Source organism: Malaya genurostris, chromosome 2, assembly GCF_030247185.1.
Source record: "Malaya genurostris strain Urasoe2022 chromosome 2, Malgen_1.1, whole genome shotgun sequence".
In the NCBI taxonomy this organism is placed as follows: domain Eukaryota; kingdom Metazoa; phylum Arthropoda; class Insecta; order Diptera; family Culicidae; genus Malaya; species Malaya genurostris.
In genome coordinates, this window is record NC_080571.1 from 246,965,947 (window position 1) to 246,982,512 (window position 16,566).

Genomic DNA, 16,566 nt, shown 5'->3' on the forward strand with positions numbered 1-16,566 from the left:
TTCGTGATTTTTTCGCCAAAACTTCAATCAATATCATTCCGCATCCACCGTATTCATCTGATTTAGCTCCGTGTGACTTCTGGCTATTCACCAAACTCAAACGACCATTCCGGGGAAACCGTTTTGAGTCATTCGAAGAAATCAAACGTGAATCGCTACGCGCATTGAAGGCTATTCCGAAAATTGACTTTAGCAACTGTTTCGAGGATTGGGAAAATCATTGGCACAAGTGTATTGGTACCGGATGGATTATTTTGAAGGGGGCGAAATAGATTTGGAAGAATGAATAAATAATTTGGAAATCATGAACAAAATCTTACTTTTTTACCAAAAGTAGTACTTATTAATTCGTTATTACATAAAATGCAAATGAATACACGTTAATAAAAACTACCTGTGCAATTCCATAAATGGATAACAAGTATTCAGATTTTAAATTCGCTGAAATGGATGAAACTTTGCACACGTCTTCAATATAGTCAACCATTTGTTTTGCACGAATGGAAAGACCAGTTCGATTCAAGTTTAACTTTTAAAAGAAGCGGATGTACTTTCTCGAGATCGGTACCTTCTGTGGAGAAATTTATTGGTCTTGAGCCGTAAAATCATATTCTAGGGTTTACTGTTTTTTATCACAAATTTGAAATTTTGCATATGCCTATAAATTGTTTCATCTGTAATTTCTTCACCTTTTAAAAGTCATTAATCGAATTAACGTCAAATGTTGGTTTTAAAGTGAAATGTAGCGGAATGCATGAATCGCGTTTTTGATCAATTATTCAAAAACTAGACCGATTTTCGAAAAACCAAAAACACTTAAGTTTTCGAGATCAAATTTATCACAACTAAGTATTCTTAGAATTTTAAAATTTTGCTTTGCCAAGCCGTTATTGGTTTTTGAAATGTATAAACGGTTACTGTTCCGTTCCACGGGGATGGTTTTAGAACTGAAACGTAGTGTTTGTAGCAGAATTTCACAAAGAATCTGAAAATGCAACTTAAAATTATAAAATTTTAGCTAAAACAACCGAAATTTGAAAAAGTTAAAATGAACTTTTCCGCATTTTTTATAAATCTTGCGCCCTGCTGTTTCGTATTGAGGTGGTGTGAGAAAAGCACGGTGGACTCGGTGGACTGATGTTGCTGAAGCAATAATGCTTGGCTGTGTAATATCATATAATAGGTATTATTTTAGATTGTAGCAATTTTTATACAAAAACTAAAACTTCAACCTTAACAGGCTACTGAATGCACTGAATACAAGCCAAGTGTTCAGAAGGTCGGGTTTCGACGTCGCCAATGAAACACGTCGTTTAGCAACTCAATACAATAAGCAGCTTTAAGCTGAAATTTATTAATTTGTTAGAAATTAACATTATGAATTCATCATTTCCTTCTACTCACATTTAGTGTTCAAATACGATTTTAACATAACCTTTCTTCTGAACCTTTCTCACTTTAGATACTTCAATAGCCTTGACAAATGAAATAGTATAGTTCAATTCTTAGTTGATTTAAGTTCTATAAAGTAAGTAGATAATTACATGATAGTATATATTTAGATTAAGTGTAAGGAACAAGATAGTACCGGCGGTTTTTACCTGTTTACCCACGTGATCGTGTTTTACCCTATCGTCGAATACGAAATTTAACTTCACTTCCATCGGTTGTGTGCACTGATCGTAGGCACGGAGTTGGTAACAAACGATTGGTGTTCCGTTCTGGAATGGTCGTTTTGTTAACAGCTTGGATGATCAAACGTCGAACAAATGACAAGCACTCCGTGGACCGTGCGGGTTTCGTACGATCTTCGACTCAACTCTCACGTTAGCACTTTTTTCTCCTATCCTCATTCCTTCTTCTTTTCTTTGTTCTCCGTTCGTATTCAGTCGTGACAGATATCGCTGTCACTGAGAGGCCGAAACTACACTTCCGTTTTCAGTGTTGGCAGACCTGCTATTTTCAACATCCCCTCCCGCGTGTAGTTCCGGGATTCCTGGCTTACAGCTCCGAGTCTCGCAAACGTCCAGCTTAGCTAGTTTCACCACAGGCCGGTTCATGATTCCGTTTATAGTGTGTACTGTGGCACTCCGAACTTGTCCGTCCTTGCCACGAACGACGCTTACGACTCGTCCTCGTATCCACCCATTTCTTTTTGTTTCGTCGATTACCATAACTAAATTTCCGGGTTCCAGCGGTTGCACATATTCGAACCACTTCGTTCTTCTGGTTAACATCGGTAAGTACTCGCGGACCCAACGCTTCCAGAACATATCTACCAGATTTTGTGCCAGCTTCCAGCTATCCCGCAACGCGTGTCCACTGCTCATTAGCGGTGTAGTCGGTTGTCCTATGCCACTCGGCCCATACAACAGAAAGTGGTTAGGTGTTAGTGCTTCTTGATCGGCGTTTTCCAATGGGATGTAGGTTAGAGGTCGTGAGTTGACTATGGCCTCTGCTTCCAGCATTACTGTCTCCAGTACCTCGTCGTTTGGATAACGAGGGTGTTCTGAGATTGTCTGCATTGCTGCCTTCACCGATCGTACCATTCGCTCCCATGCTCCACCCATATGGGGTGCGGATGGAGGATTAAAGTGCCAGTTCGTCCGAGCATTGGTGAATGTCACTGCACAATCGACGTGGATCGCCCGAATCTGTTCTACCAACAAATTACTTGCACCTCGGAAACAGGTACCGTTATCCGAATAAAAATCCGAAGGAGATCCTCTGCGTGCCACGAACCTTCTGATCGCCATAACGCAGGATTGTGTTGAGAGAGAATGTACTAATTCTAGATGAATTGCACGAATCGTGAGACATGTAAAAAGAGACACCCAGCGTTTCACCAAGCTCCGACCTTGTCTGATTTGTATTGGACCGAAGTAGTCGATTCCCGTGTGGCTGAAAGCTCGGATATGGGGCGTTAATCTTACCTTCGGTAAGCAGGCCATCATTGCTGGCTTCGGTACAGCCTTCCGAACCTTGCAGTGTACGCAATTTCTGACAATGCGTTTGAGCAAGGGACGTAACTTCGGTATTCGAAATTGCTGCCAAATCTCGTTAAGCACCGTCTCGTGATTTTGGTGTTTGAAACGACGATGATACTCTTCAACCAGAAGTGTAGTCAATTTGTGATCTCTCGGCAACAGTATTGGATATTTTGCTGCGTATGGGATGGTCGGCGCTGCACAAATCCTGCTATCCATTCGAATTACTCCAGCATCATCGATAAATGGTGACTGCTTAAAGAGTGGACTACACTTCTCGATTCGTTTTGGTTGTTCATCTGGATTCGTTTTGTTGAAATGCAGTACGCAGAAGTCGTCCGGAAAGGCTTGGATTTGCGCCTGTCGCCACAGCACGTTCTCTGCCTGACGCAACTCACCACTTGTCAGTGGTCCAGGTCGGCTTTTCTTCCGAAACAATCCAATGGCTCTGAACACGTACGCCATAGTTCGCACAAGACGATTCCAGTTCGAAAATCTACTCACATCGACCAGTCCGGGTGTTATTTGTTGATGATACTGGAATGCTACACGCAACTCTTCCTTTGTCGCCTCTATTATCGTTGGTTGGTCGGGCCATTGTGTTTCTGACAGATACAAAAAGGTCGGACCGCTATACCAGCGACTATTCGGACTAAAACTGGGTCCAGAGCCCCATTTCGTTGCATCGTCTGCTACGTTGAGCTTAGATGGTACGTAACGCCACTCATCCATAGAAGATATATTCAGAATCTCTCCCACACGAAAGCCAACGAATGAGTGATAACGCCGACTGTCTGATTTTATCCAGGAAAGAATCGTTCTCGAATCTGTCCACACATACCGTTTTTCTAAAGGTAGATCCAACACTGCACATATGTTATCCATCAAACGTACGCCTATCAATCCAGCTTGCAGCTCTAAACGAGGAATAGATAACGGTTTTAGCGGCGCTACTTTTGTTTTTGCCGCGACTAGCGCACATCGCACTGTTCCATCTTGGATAATCCGTAAATAGGCAACGCATGCATACGCCAATTCTCCCGCATCGACAAAAACATGCAGTTGGATTGCACTAGGCAGTCCACTACTTGCTCCACCGAAGAAACAGCGAGGAACACGTACTTCGTTCAATCGCTTCAAAAGCATAATCCAGCTATTCCACAGCCCTTGTAGCCCTTCTACTATTTTTTCATCCCAGTCCGAACCAGATCTCCATATGTGTTGCATTAAAATCTTACCATGTATGGTGAAATGCGCAATTAGACCATATGGATCAAATAACGACATCACGAGTCGTAGCACCTGCCGTTTTGTAGGCGTGATTCCTTCCGTCAGCAGCTTAACAAGATCATCCTTTAGAACTATGTCGTAGGCAAAAACATCGGTAGCCGGTATCCAAATTACGCCTAAAACACGATCCATATCTGCCATCCTGCTGAGAGTAACTGACGTCACCTGTGTGCTCTGAGTTTCTCCTAGACCTTGCAACACGTCGGCCGAATTGGATAAAAAATTTCGGATATCAAAGCCTCCCTGATCGTGCACGTATTTAACATCTTTCACCAGTCGAACTGCTTCTTCAACCGTGTCAACGCTATCCAGAAAATCGTCAACATAGTGAGCCTTTTCAATTGCCTCGGCAGCTCTTGGAAATTTTGAAGCAAATTCCTGGGCGTTCTTGTTCTTGACGAACTGAGCGGAACATGGCGAACAAGTAGCTCCGAATGTGGCCACGTCCATAACATAGATCTGTGGTAACTGATCTGGATTTTCTCTATAGACAAATCTCTGCGACTGCTTATCCTGAGATACGATTCGGATCTGGTGGAACATCTCTCGTATATCTCCACACACGGCCACCGATCGCTGACGAAAACGCAATAAAACTGCAAATAACGATGCCAACATATCTGGCCCTTTCAGGAGCATATCGTTGAGTGAAACACCATGAACTCGTGCGGCGGCATCCCAGATCAAGCGTATCTTGTCCGGTTTCTTCGGGTTCCTCACGATTCCTATTGGCAGATACCAGACACGTTCGGGTTTAGTCATGTTCAACTCTTCTTGTGTGATTCGATGAGCGTAACCTTTACTCTCATATTCGGTTAGCAATGTGTTCACTCGCTGTTGTAGTTCTGGTTCCTTTGCAAGCCGCTTTTCCAAAGAATACATTCTTCGAAGAGCAAGGGGATAACTGTTTGGAAACGATGGTCTGTCATACTTCCATAGGAGCCCGGTTTCGAAACCACCATCAACTCTCTGTGTCGTTTTTTCCAGGATGGCGCGAGCTCGTCGATCCTCCTCCGACTCTAATGGTGTTGCAACTGCTGCCTCCTCAATACTGTAATACTGTTTCATTAACTCGTGTAGTTCCCTGTATTCGTTCGCTTGCGAGTGCATGTGCAGTTGAGTAACAGCATCACAGCCGTCGGACTGCTTACCGTACACACACCAGCCCAACCGCGTTTTGGCTGCAATTGGATCGGTAGATCTTCCTTCACGCACTTTCAGAGTGGTTATCATTTGTGCATGTTCGATACCAATGATCATTCTCGGAACCGCGTCGGAATAACTGCTCAAAGGTAGCCCTTCCAAATGCGGATATATTCTCTTGAGTTCATCATAATGGAACGACTGACTCTGCAGCATCAATTTTTGCACCGTACGCACATTGCTCAGTTGGAATTTACTCTTAAGCCCTACTCCACTGATTGTCACCGAAACCCGTTGTGATCCCTTTTCTTCACGAGATATATCTCCTGTCCAGGACAAACAAAGAGGTTCTTCTGGCCCAACGATATTCAATTCTTTCGCTAGTCCCGCTTCCAACAGTGTAGACTCACAACCATCGTCCAAGAACGCAAACGTGTTCAGTTTTTTCCCATTCCCTTCGAGTGTTACGGGAAGATAGCGAAATAATGAAAAATTTGAGACCGCATGATGATTCTGACGCGTAACATTTTCAACATACTTAGGTTGTCCCCCTAATGTCTCCGTTACAGCCCGTTGCGAATGTAGCAGTGAGTTGTGATGAATGCGACATCCATCTACTCCACACTCCTTGCCCGAACGACATGGCCACTTTCGGTGTGGTATTAGACACATCCTGCAAAGTCCTTTCGATCGAATCGCTTTCCATCTCCCGTCCAGATCCAATGCTTTGAACTGTGGACAACGTGCTATCTCATGACCGTCTTCCGAACAGTAGGCACACTGACGTCTCGTAGGATCCGACTCATTTGGAGACTTGGTATTCGTTGACTTTTTTTTCTTACTTTCTGCTTCGGTATGAACGTACAGTTTCTGTTTTTCTCGTCCTTTATTGATCGATCTGGTTTGTTGTACAATAAGTTCCCCAGGTATAGATACATCCGTTGCCGTTTTTACTAATTCCGACATAAATTCACCGAATGTTGACAGGTCAACATCCGTGTAGGTACGCTTGAAACACGACCACTGCATGCGCATTTGTGGTGGAAGTTTCTCTACAAGCTCTTGTACCAACATTGGGTTTCGCATGTGATCCTCTAGATTGGCAACACGCATATGATCGACGAGATTGCGTACAGCCATACCATATACGATTATCGATTGTAAATTCTCAGTCCTTGGGGATGAAACACTTCGTAATTTCTGCAATAGAGAGTGAAGCAAAATCTCTGGTCGCCCGTACAACATCTTGAGTGTATCCATCACGAACGACACCGACTGTGGCAACAGCAGACGACTTTTCACTGCCTCGAGCGCAGAGCCTTTTAGACAGCGTTGTAGCCTAGCGAGATTTTCCACATCCGTATAGCCACAAGCCGCTGTAGAATTATAAAATGTACTCGAGAATATTGGCCAGTCTTGAGGATCACCTGAAAACTATTTGAGCACCGGACGGTACAGTTTGAAATGATGCATTTGTTTGCTGCGTGTCAGACGGAATTGTATGTTGTTGAGATCTCGAATCGTACACATTTGTTGGAACTCCATCTGTATGTCCACGGCAGTCCCATTGTGATGTTAGTTGAGTTTGTCCTAATGGTGTTGTCGTAACTGGAACGGATCTGAAGGAGACCTTTGGATCGTACTGAGAATGGTTCCACGGTTTAGCGTAAGATACGCTCGATATCGGCTGTGTATATGTTGGCACATTCGCTTGGCAGACAAGTTGTGCCTCGGGATGAGTCGCTCCGAAAGGTGTTGTCGCGAGTGGAACGGAAGCAAAAAGAGCGTTTGGCTCATATTGATAGTGATTCAACTGATTACTGTAAGACGTGCTCGATGTTGGCTGTGTGTATATGTTAGCGCATTTCCTTGACAGGTCAATTGCTCCGCCGAATGAGCTTGTCCAAGAACTGTTGTCGTAGCCGGTACGGATGTGAAAGAAACCTTTGGTACATGCTGAAAATGGCTCCATTGATTAAAGTAAGGCACACTCGATGTCGGCTGCGAATACGTCTGCACCACATTCATTGCATTCCCTAACGAAGGAGCTGATACAAAATGCGATCTGGTAGTATTGACTGGAACGGTATGTCCTATTGACAAATCCTTCAAGTTGGACAGGAAAGAATTTTGAGAGACCGTAGGAAATACTTGAGAAAATTTACTAGCAAGAGGAATAACATTATTGTGGGAGCTAACATTTTGGGATACTGTTGTAATATTCAAGTGTGTTCTATATTTCGTTGAGAAACTTGCCCCTCGTAGCTTTCTACTTCCTTGTAAGAATGATTGTACAGTTTGGTTTCTCTGTGATATGGATATTTTGGGATCGAACACAGTACTTATCATGGTATGTGGTGTTGACGAAGACTTAGGCACGTCGATGTTTGTCGCAGCTATCGCGGTGGGATGACTGTCGGTACCGAACTGCGGCCCAGACATCGTACTTTTGTGTGTAGAAACTGTTCCGAATGTGGATGTAACGATCGGTTGAACATCTCCTACAGATGGTTGTGGTTTTTCAGGCGGTGGTATTTCACCACCACCAAGCCACGACTGAACCATCTCCCGGCTCGCTCTGCTACTTATCCCGCTCCTATTGCTGTTGTCTTCATCTTCCAAGGATTGTAATAAATCGTGCTTTTGCTTGAGAAGTTTTGCATCCTCCTCAGCTCTCGTCTTCAAAATTTCTGCTTCTTTTCTTCTTAGTTCATCCTCCTTCTGACGGTTTATCTCTCTCAACGCTTGTTCCTCTTCAAGCAACTTGAGGGCAAGCTCTGCACGTCGATTTCGGGTGCTACTTGAAGTTTTTGCGGTTTTCCGACTACCGATGCTGACAACATCTGTCACTTCATCATGTAAACACTCTGCGCAGCGCCAACTTCTGTTTGGGTCCGGTGTATCACCCGTGATACCGGCACAGTCAGCGTGCAACCAGATGTCACACATGTCGCAACCGACCATTTCATTCACAACACCCCCGGTGTTACATTTACCACATTCACGAGTGGAATACATATTGCTGCTTACTTCGCAGTTTCTCCTTTATTCAGTATACAATTCGCAATAAATCTTAAAGTTTGTTCAGAAGGTCGGGTTTCGACGTCGCCAATGAAACACGTCGTTTAGCAACTCAATACAATAAGCAGCTTTAAGCTGAAATTTATTAATTTGTTAGAAATTAACATTATGAATTCATCATTTCCTTCTACTCACATTTAGTGTTCAAATACGATTTTAACATAACCTTTCTTCTGAACCTTTCTCACTTTAGATACTTCAATAGCCCTGACAAATGAAATAGTATAGTTCAATTCTTAGTTGATTTAAGTTCTATAAAGTAAGTAGATAATTACATGATAGTATATATTTAGATTAAGTGTAAGGAACAAGATAGTACCGGCGGTTTTTACCTGTTTACCCACGTGATCGTGTTTTACCCTATCGTCGAATACGAAATTTAACTTCACTTCCATCGGTTGTGTGCACTGATCGTAGGCACGGAGTTGGTAACAAACGATTGGTGTTCCGTTCTGGAATGGTCGTTTTGTTAACAGCTTGGATGATCAAACGTCGAACAAATGACAAGCACTCCGTGGACCGTGCGGGTTTCGTACGATCTTCGACTCAACTCTCACGTTAGCACTTTTTTCTCCTATCCTCATTCCTTCTTCTTTTCTTTGTTCTCCGTTCGTATTCAGTCGTGACAGATATCGCTGTCACTGAGAGGCCGAAACTACACTTCCGTTTTCAGTGTTGGCAGACCTGCTATTTTCAACACCAAGTATTATCGTTCATGTAGAATATTTTAAAATATAACTTTTGTATAACCTGTGATACAAACAATGTGGCCTGGTAAACTACTGGCAAAGATATCGAAAATACTTGAATGTTCTCTTGTCTTCAATCGTTCTTTTGAAGAAGAATCCATGCTTGCTACTAAACTCAGGTATACACATATAACCTCATGTTAGTCATTCATAATTACTCGTGATTCATAGCTCTAGTGTAAGAGTAATCACTAACAATAACGATTGAATTAGCATATATTCAAAGTGTGAAGGATCCAAAAATCCATTACGTCCAGTCTTATTTACAAGCCAAAATAACGAGAGGTAAGCCCACTGCGCTCAATCACTGAGAAAAGTTCTGGTTTCTATGTGTCGGTTTTTCTTGTTATGCTTTGTGCGACGGTTCGTTCAACTGAAGTGGATAAAATTTTGCGCGCATTTTATGACGCTACATTTCACCTTATCACAAGTTTAATTTTCAAACAAATTACAAGTGCCATTTTTCCATTGAACATTTTTTGAATAGTTTTCTAAATCTTGAAAAAGCTTTCACCTTTTTTCAGTTGATACTTTTTAAAGTGTTCATTCAATTTTTTACAACTATTTCTTAAGGTATAATTTTTGTGCAGTTGAAAGTTTTAAAGTTACAACAAGTTGAAGAAAAACGGAACAATTCAGTAGCAAGTTTTTTTTTACGTGAATACATTTTACTTCAATCGTGAATATCTCGAGTTGTACTAAAAGTCTCAACATTATTCTTTCTCCATGGCTGAACCGATTTACAACGAATTCGGTTATATGAAATTTGTTGATTCTCCATGAAAAGTGTGAAAAGCTTTTCCAAAAACGTGTCTGAATGTAATCATTGTAGCCAGCATTATGTTTATTTGAAAAAAAAAACTACAAGGATCAGCCCCATGGGGTTGTTCGAGCCATTGATGTGGAACTAATGATCGACATTTTCAATTAATCGTCACACTTTTGAATCCGCAAATGCACGAGAGTCTGTTTAGATTGATCATTATTAGGAACCAACACCGAACACGCGAACCCAGAATATAGACTTTAATTGTCGTGATTTATATTTGTTTTGTAGCCGACGAAATTACATCAATAGCCCCAATGTATGCAATTATATGTTTGTACATGCTTGCGATACGGATATCGATATTTAAGCTTCTCTTCGCCAAGCTTGTGTTCAAGTTTTGTATGCAAGCAGTTTTTTATAGCGGTTCTGTACCTTTACTACCATTCTGCGATTTCGGTTGAAGCGATAAACTATTTCTCATTATCAATCGAGTTCATCTTATATAAATTAGAAATTAGTCTAAATTTACCCTGGGGTAGTTGTCAATTTCTCAGGCGAAACGACATTACATGGGATTTCATCCAATCTTGCATGACACAAGATCAGAGCATATCAATTAAAGCTTCAATTCGTTTTATAACCCTTTTTGTCTTGCTGTCTAGCAACAACCTACCTCTAGCATGCTACGCGTAGGACTGAAACGTTAGCTATAATTTCGCTTTGCTTTTGCATCGATTGACCAATCAGCGATGATTTCCCTTTGATATATCGCTTACTCTTTCAAAACTGTCGACTATGGCAGGGAAATGCCGGAGATTTTTTTGCTGACAAAAAGGACTCTGCTAACTATTAATCAACATTTCAATGATATACAGTTTAAAAAAACATGACTATGAACATTCAAATCAATACGTAGAAATATTTCCAATCAAATGGTGACATAATATTGATAATTGATACAAAATTGACTGAGCTGTAATTGTTCAAAACCTGACCACATTTCTACGTGTATTTTTCTTTAGTTTCTAATTTGCATCTTTATATAGAAAACAAAAATGTGTTCCACATTAAAAAAATTCATATCATCGCATTATTTTTTCTAAAAATTTTGAACACTTCAGAGCTATTTTTTATACCACTCGGAAAATCTTCCAAACCATTTTCACCCAGCAAAAAGATAAATTTTTTTAAAGGTTTGTATGTTTTTGGTTTTAAAAAATGTTCAAATTTTCCATCGAAAAATTCCTAAAACCATCCGCGCGCAGTGTACTTGGACGATGGCCTTAAAGCGGCGAAACAAACACCGTGAAAAAGTTTCTAAACTAGACTCAAAACTACACAAATCGATAGACATTATCGGTAGGTAGCTAAACAAACCGATTCCTGGTCACTTTTTCAGAGTTTGCAGAACCGATATTCCCAATCTTAGGGTAAAATTATTGGTCTTATAGTTCTACCAAAAATTACTGCATATTTTTTGATAGAACAAAAATTTGCGCTAGGTTATACCAGTTTTTTAATTGTAAATCGTATAAAATCTACAAAATTTGAATAAAAACCAATAGAGTTTGTTATCTCTTGTTAGTTGATGGCCATACGAACTGACATCGATTATACCAGTTCTCGGATTACGGTACTGGAAGTACCTACAGTAGTGGAACTCACTTCTCTTTCTCGTGTTTCATTCCTAGTTAATGCACAAACAATCCCTTGGTTTCTGTCAAGAATCGACGAGAAACATTTTGAACAGAATATCAGAGTATTGTATATGAGAATATGATTGATATGAGAAAGGCATCAAGCACTACCGACTAACCCTATGTCACTAGACGAAGGATCAAAACAGGATGTGGTCGACAAGCAATCGTTTCCGCTTATACGTACCTTTAGAGGGATGTGAAATCCTCCTAATGACATGATCACACAAGTCACTCGTCGTCACAAGCCAGCCAATCCCAATAGGAATGAAGAAGAACCCGCCCATTCCGCTACTAACGTAGGAGTCGACGCGGTTCTGTTGACCAAATGTCATCATAGACACAAGAGGAGGCATGACATACGAACTTGTGAGCACTTAATTATCTCACCCTTTTACAACCTGAAGGAATTTTTAATGCCAAAACACAACAGTTGAGTAATATTACCTCTCCGCGTACAACTTCTTCTTGGGCACTATTTTTGTACAAGTAACAGTTCACGAATTAAAACGACTTGGAAAAAGTTCCTGCAACAGAAAGCATTCAATCTTTTTTAAAAAATTAGTCTAGAGTTGAATTGTTTTTTTTTCTATCCATGCAAAATTAATATGTTGCCATACTAAAGATACGTTCTCAGGTTTTTCCAAATCTGAGAGAGTCGACCCTCCTAATTGTTCTTTTTTTTGTGTCCGTCACTTGGTAGTTGATAGACTTTGAATAAAACATGTTGCATCAGTTGTTCTTCAGCGCATTGATTTCAAGTGGCTGTTCCGAAATGCTACGATAATTAGCATCCATCACTCCATCGATTTTGGTGACACACCATAAAATTGAATTGTCCAATATTAGCATCGAAACCTGAACAGAAATAATTTAATTACGTGCTATCCTTCAGTTCAGCGTTACAACCTGCACAATAACCCCTTTCTCCGCCTTATCTACCTCATGTGACAAGAGCTCAAATGGGTACACCCATATTAATTCAGCGCTGAGTTCCAACGTGTAATCGATAATCCAACCTTAATGTGAATTCTACCTGTAGAAATTCTGCGGGTAAATCGGAGGATTGTAAGCTTGTATTCACTATAATCAGGGTAATACTGGCAATATTACAGAATCTTCAATTTTTAAACACATTCAAATATTCTAGTCGTATTCAGATTCATAAATTCATCTTCACGCACTAGCACCACAACTTTGTAGAGAGCGACCAACTTTGAAAAATCTACCATCACGAGAATTATAACGAAGCTCTCGTTCGAGCCTTTTCAAGCTAGGATTACACGTACGGCAAAGTTAAGGCCGTTGCTTCCTTGAATAGAACAGGTTTTCAAGTATTAGTTTACTGCAAGCTGTATTGTATTACGACCGAGTGGTGCGAAATAATTTAATTTTAATAGTAACCACAGTAATTTGCACGTATGCTGTGCCCGCCATCGATAAATAAATCATAACTTAGGGTAACAGATGTATTTTGGCCCACCTTACGGTTGATTCTATTTTGGCCCACTTTGTAAAAAGCTAGGATTACACGTACGGCAAAGTTAAGGCCGTTGCTTCCTTGAATAGAACAGGTTTTCAAGTATTAGTTTACTGCAAGCTGTATTGTATTACGACCGAGTGGTGCGAAATAATTTAATTTTAATAGTAACCACAGTAATTTGCACGTATGCTGTGCCCGCCATCGATAAATAAATCATAACTTAGGGTAACAGATGTATTTTGGCCCACCTTACGGTTGATTCTATTTTGGCCCACTTTGTAAAAATATCCACCAAAGGTTGTAATATCTTTGAACCCCCCTTCCGCAATAGGAGATTTAATGTGATTAGCTTCAAATTGACGCAACATGGGTTACTTAACATCGATTAAATCCATAAAGTTTGGTAGGTCGGCCAAATGTATGAAGTGGCCAAAAGACCTCTGTTACCCTATTGTGTGTGATGCACGCGCTGCCATAACTTAGTATGCTATGAAATAGTTTACCACGGCTTTGCATTTGTTCGCTTTGCTTCCGCTTCTTCCGTCTTCTTGAACGATTTTACCACACGGAATTGTCGACTCTCAACTGTTTTGCGATCCACTTGTGGAACTTGTCTGGATTTTCCACGTTCGGGTCCATATTTATTTGTCGATAACTTGACTTGACAGAAATATAAATATGTTAACATTAATCTATACTAGTTTTACCCAAAACTTCATTGAGTTTTAGTAGTGCAATAAAAAGTCATTCAGAAAAAAGTGTTACATTTCAATCGAGTAATAGTCTTTGGTTTAACCCTCCCGTGGTTGATGGGCTTGACGGTATTGCAAACATCATCAGATACGAATAATTATTGTTACAATTTAATATAAATATGTGTTATAACTTTTAGTTTAATTATTGAGTTTATTGAGTGAGGCATGAAACGATTTGAATAAGATGTTGATTGCAATACGCTCCAACATCCGGGGTTGGAGAGGCCGGTAGGGCTTAACTGAGCTCTTTTTTACGTTTCATTTTCATACTACCGGCCCTTATTACCGGTGTGAAGTGGAAATTAAGCGAAATGAACGTACCCCAGTCAGATTTCACATGATAACGGAATAGTTGAATGGTGAAATAAGTTCATCTTTGACGTTTATTCTGTGAGGTTTGTTGTGCTCGTGTGGGATCGGATGGATGAGGTGATATGTGAGTGAAGTATAAGTGAAGTGGAATGCAAGAACGGTAATAAAGGCCACCGTTCCAGCTCAGGACTAACGATCGACCAATAAAAAGATAGAAAATGGGTGACAGCACCCCCATTCATCTCAAATCCATTAGTCATTTCATATATGAAAACCATTGGTTAGAGCGAGATCTGTTGTGTCTGTTCGATAGATTGACTTCGAGAGTGAGATGAGGTTAGGAGTATTTCGCGTCGCTATAACAGCGATATCGTACATTTTATGAACTACTTTTATGCGGTATTGCTTATCAGAGATGAAGCAAAGATTTTGTATTTGATTTCATCACAATTCATTTATTGAAAGTCGAGTAATCGGTAGAATAATATGGTGACTCTATTAATGAAATGACTATTGGCACAATGAATTTAGTTAAAATCTATTAGAATAGAAATAGTTATTCAATGTTACAATATTTGCTTGTGAAATACATATTTGTATATATGTATATAAATGTACACATGTGTGTTTATGTATGTATATATGTGTGTACGTCAGTATGCCTTGGTGCCTGTATATATTTATACATATATGTATGTATGCGTTGTATCAAACCGTATATGGTGATACCTTTCGATTGTGAGTGAATAAGATGTTGATTGCAAATGATCATCCAAATGAATTCGACTTCATCACTTTTTGAAGCATTTCAAATCGGATGGAAATTTGCAAATAATATTATAATGAATTTAAAATTTAACAGTGATGTTAAATAATTATTTGAATATTTTAAATTGGAATGCTCGATCTTTGAAATCGAGTGAAGATGAATTTTATAATTTTCTCAAAGTTCACAAAATTCATATTGCCATTGTGACAGAAACTTTTCTTAAACCAAATGTAAAATTAAAAAGTAATCCACATTATGTGGTTCATCGATTTGACAGGTTTACTGGAATTGGTGGTGGAGTTGCCATTTTTGTCCAACGGCAAATTAAACATCGAATTTTACCTTCTTTCAATACTAAAGTTATTGAAAGCTTGGGAATCGAAGTTGAAACCATTCATGGAATTTATTTCATCGCTGGAGCATATTTGCCATTCCAATGCACCGGCGAACAATTAAATTTCTTTAAAGGCGATTTGCAAAAACTTACAAGATATCGATCGAAATTTTTCGTAATAGGGGACTTAAATGCTAAGCATGTTCAGTGGAATTGTAGGCAAAATAACAGTAATGGTAAAATACTTCATAATCAACTCTCAGCTGGTTACTTTACAGTTCTTCATCCCAGTAATCCTACTTGTTTCTCTTCCGTGAAAAACCCTTCTACAATTGATCTGGTTCTAACAGATCAAAGTCACATTTGTAGTGAACCGATTACTCATGCTGACTTTGACTCAGATCATCTTCCTGTAACATTCAGACTTTCCAACGAAGCTATAATTAATCCAATTAGTTCTATTTTCAACTATCATAGAGCTAATTGGTTGTATTACAGATCTCACATTGAAAATCATGTGGATCATGAAACTATTTTAGAAAATTCTGCGGACATCGACACAGCAATTGATAATTTGAATCATTATATTATCGAAGCTAGAAATCTTTCAGTTCCCAAAGCTCAAACTAAATTAAATTCTCCTATCATCGATGACAATCTTCAACTGCTCATTCGGTTGAAGAATGTTCGTCGACGACAATATCAACGTTCTCGTGATCCTGCTATGAAAAACATAGTTAAGGATTTACAAAAAGAAATTAAACATAGATTTACTCTTTTGCGAAATGAAAATTTCGCTAAAGAAGTTGAACAAATTAAACCATATTCTAAACCTTTCTGGAAACTTTCTAAGGTTCTTAAGAAACCTCAGAAACCAATTCCTGCTCTCAAGGAAGGAAATCAAATACTTCTTACAAATGGTGAAAAAGCTCAAAAGCTAGCTCAGCAGTTCGAGAGTGTCCACAATTTTAATTTAAACGTTGTGAGTCCTATTGAAAATGAAGTCTCACTGAAATATGAGCATATTTCAGCCCAAGTGTTATCACACGATGACATTATTGAGACGAATTTTGATGAAATTAAATCAATTATTAGGAAACTCAAAAACATGACGGCTCCTGGTAATGATGGAATTTTTAATATTCTTATTAAAAATCTTCCCGATGTTGCCTTGAGACTCCTGGTTAAAATTTTCAA

The 16,566-nt window shown here is 39.7% G+C and overlaps 2 protein-coding genes across 11 annotated transcripts in view; one reads left to right on the forward strand and one right to left on the reverse strand.

Annotated features, from left to right (window-relative positions):
• Window positions 1-16,566, forward strand: part of LOC131428544 (arrestin domain-containing protein 3-like) — a 69,999-nt gene that overhangs the window by 18,535 nt on the left and 34,898 nt on the right. The window lies entirely within an intron of this gene.
• Window positions 1,908-8,438, reverse strand: LOC131429170 (uncharacterized). The gene is made up of 2 exons (XM_058593217.1): window positions 7,763-8,438; window positions 1,908-6,796 (listed from the first exon to the last, which is right to left on the reverse strand). Exons 1-2 carry the CDS (start codon window positions 8,436-8,438, stop codon window positions 1,908-1,910), a joined length of 5,565 nt encoding a protein of 1,854 aa, XP_058449200.1.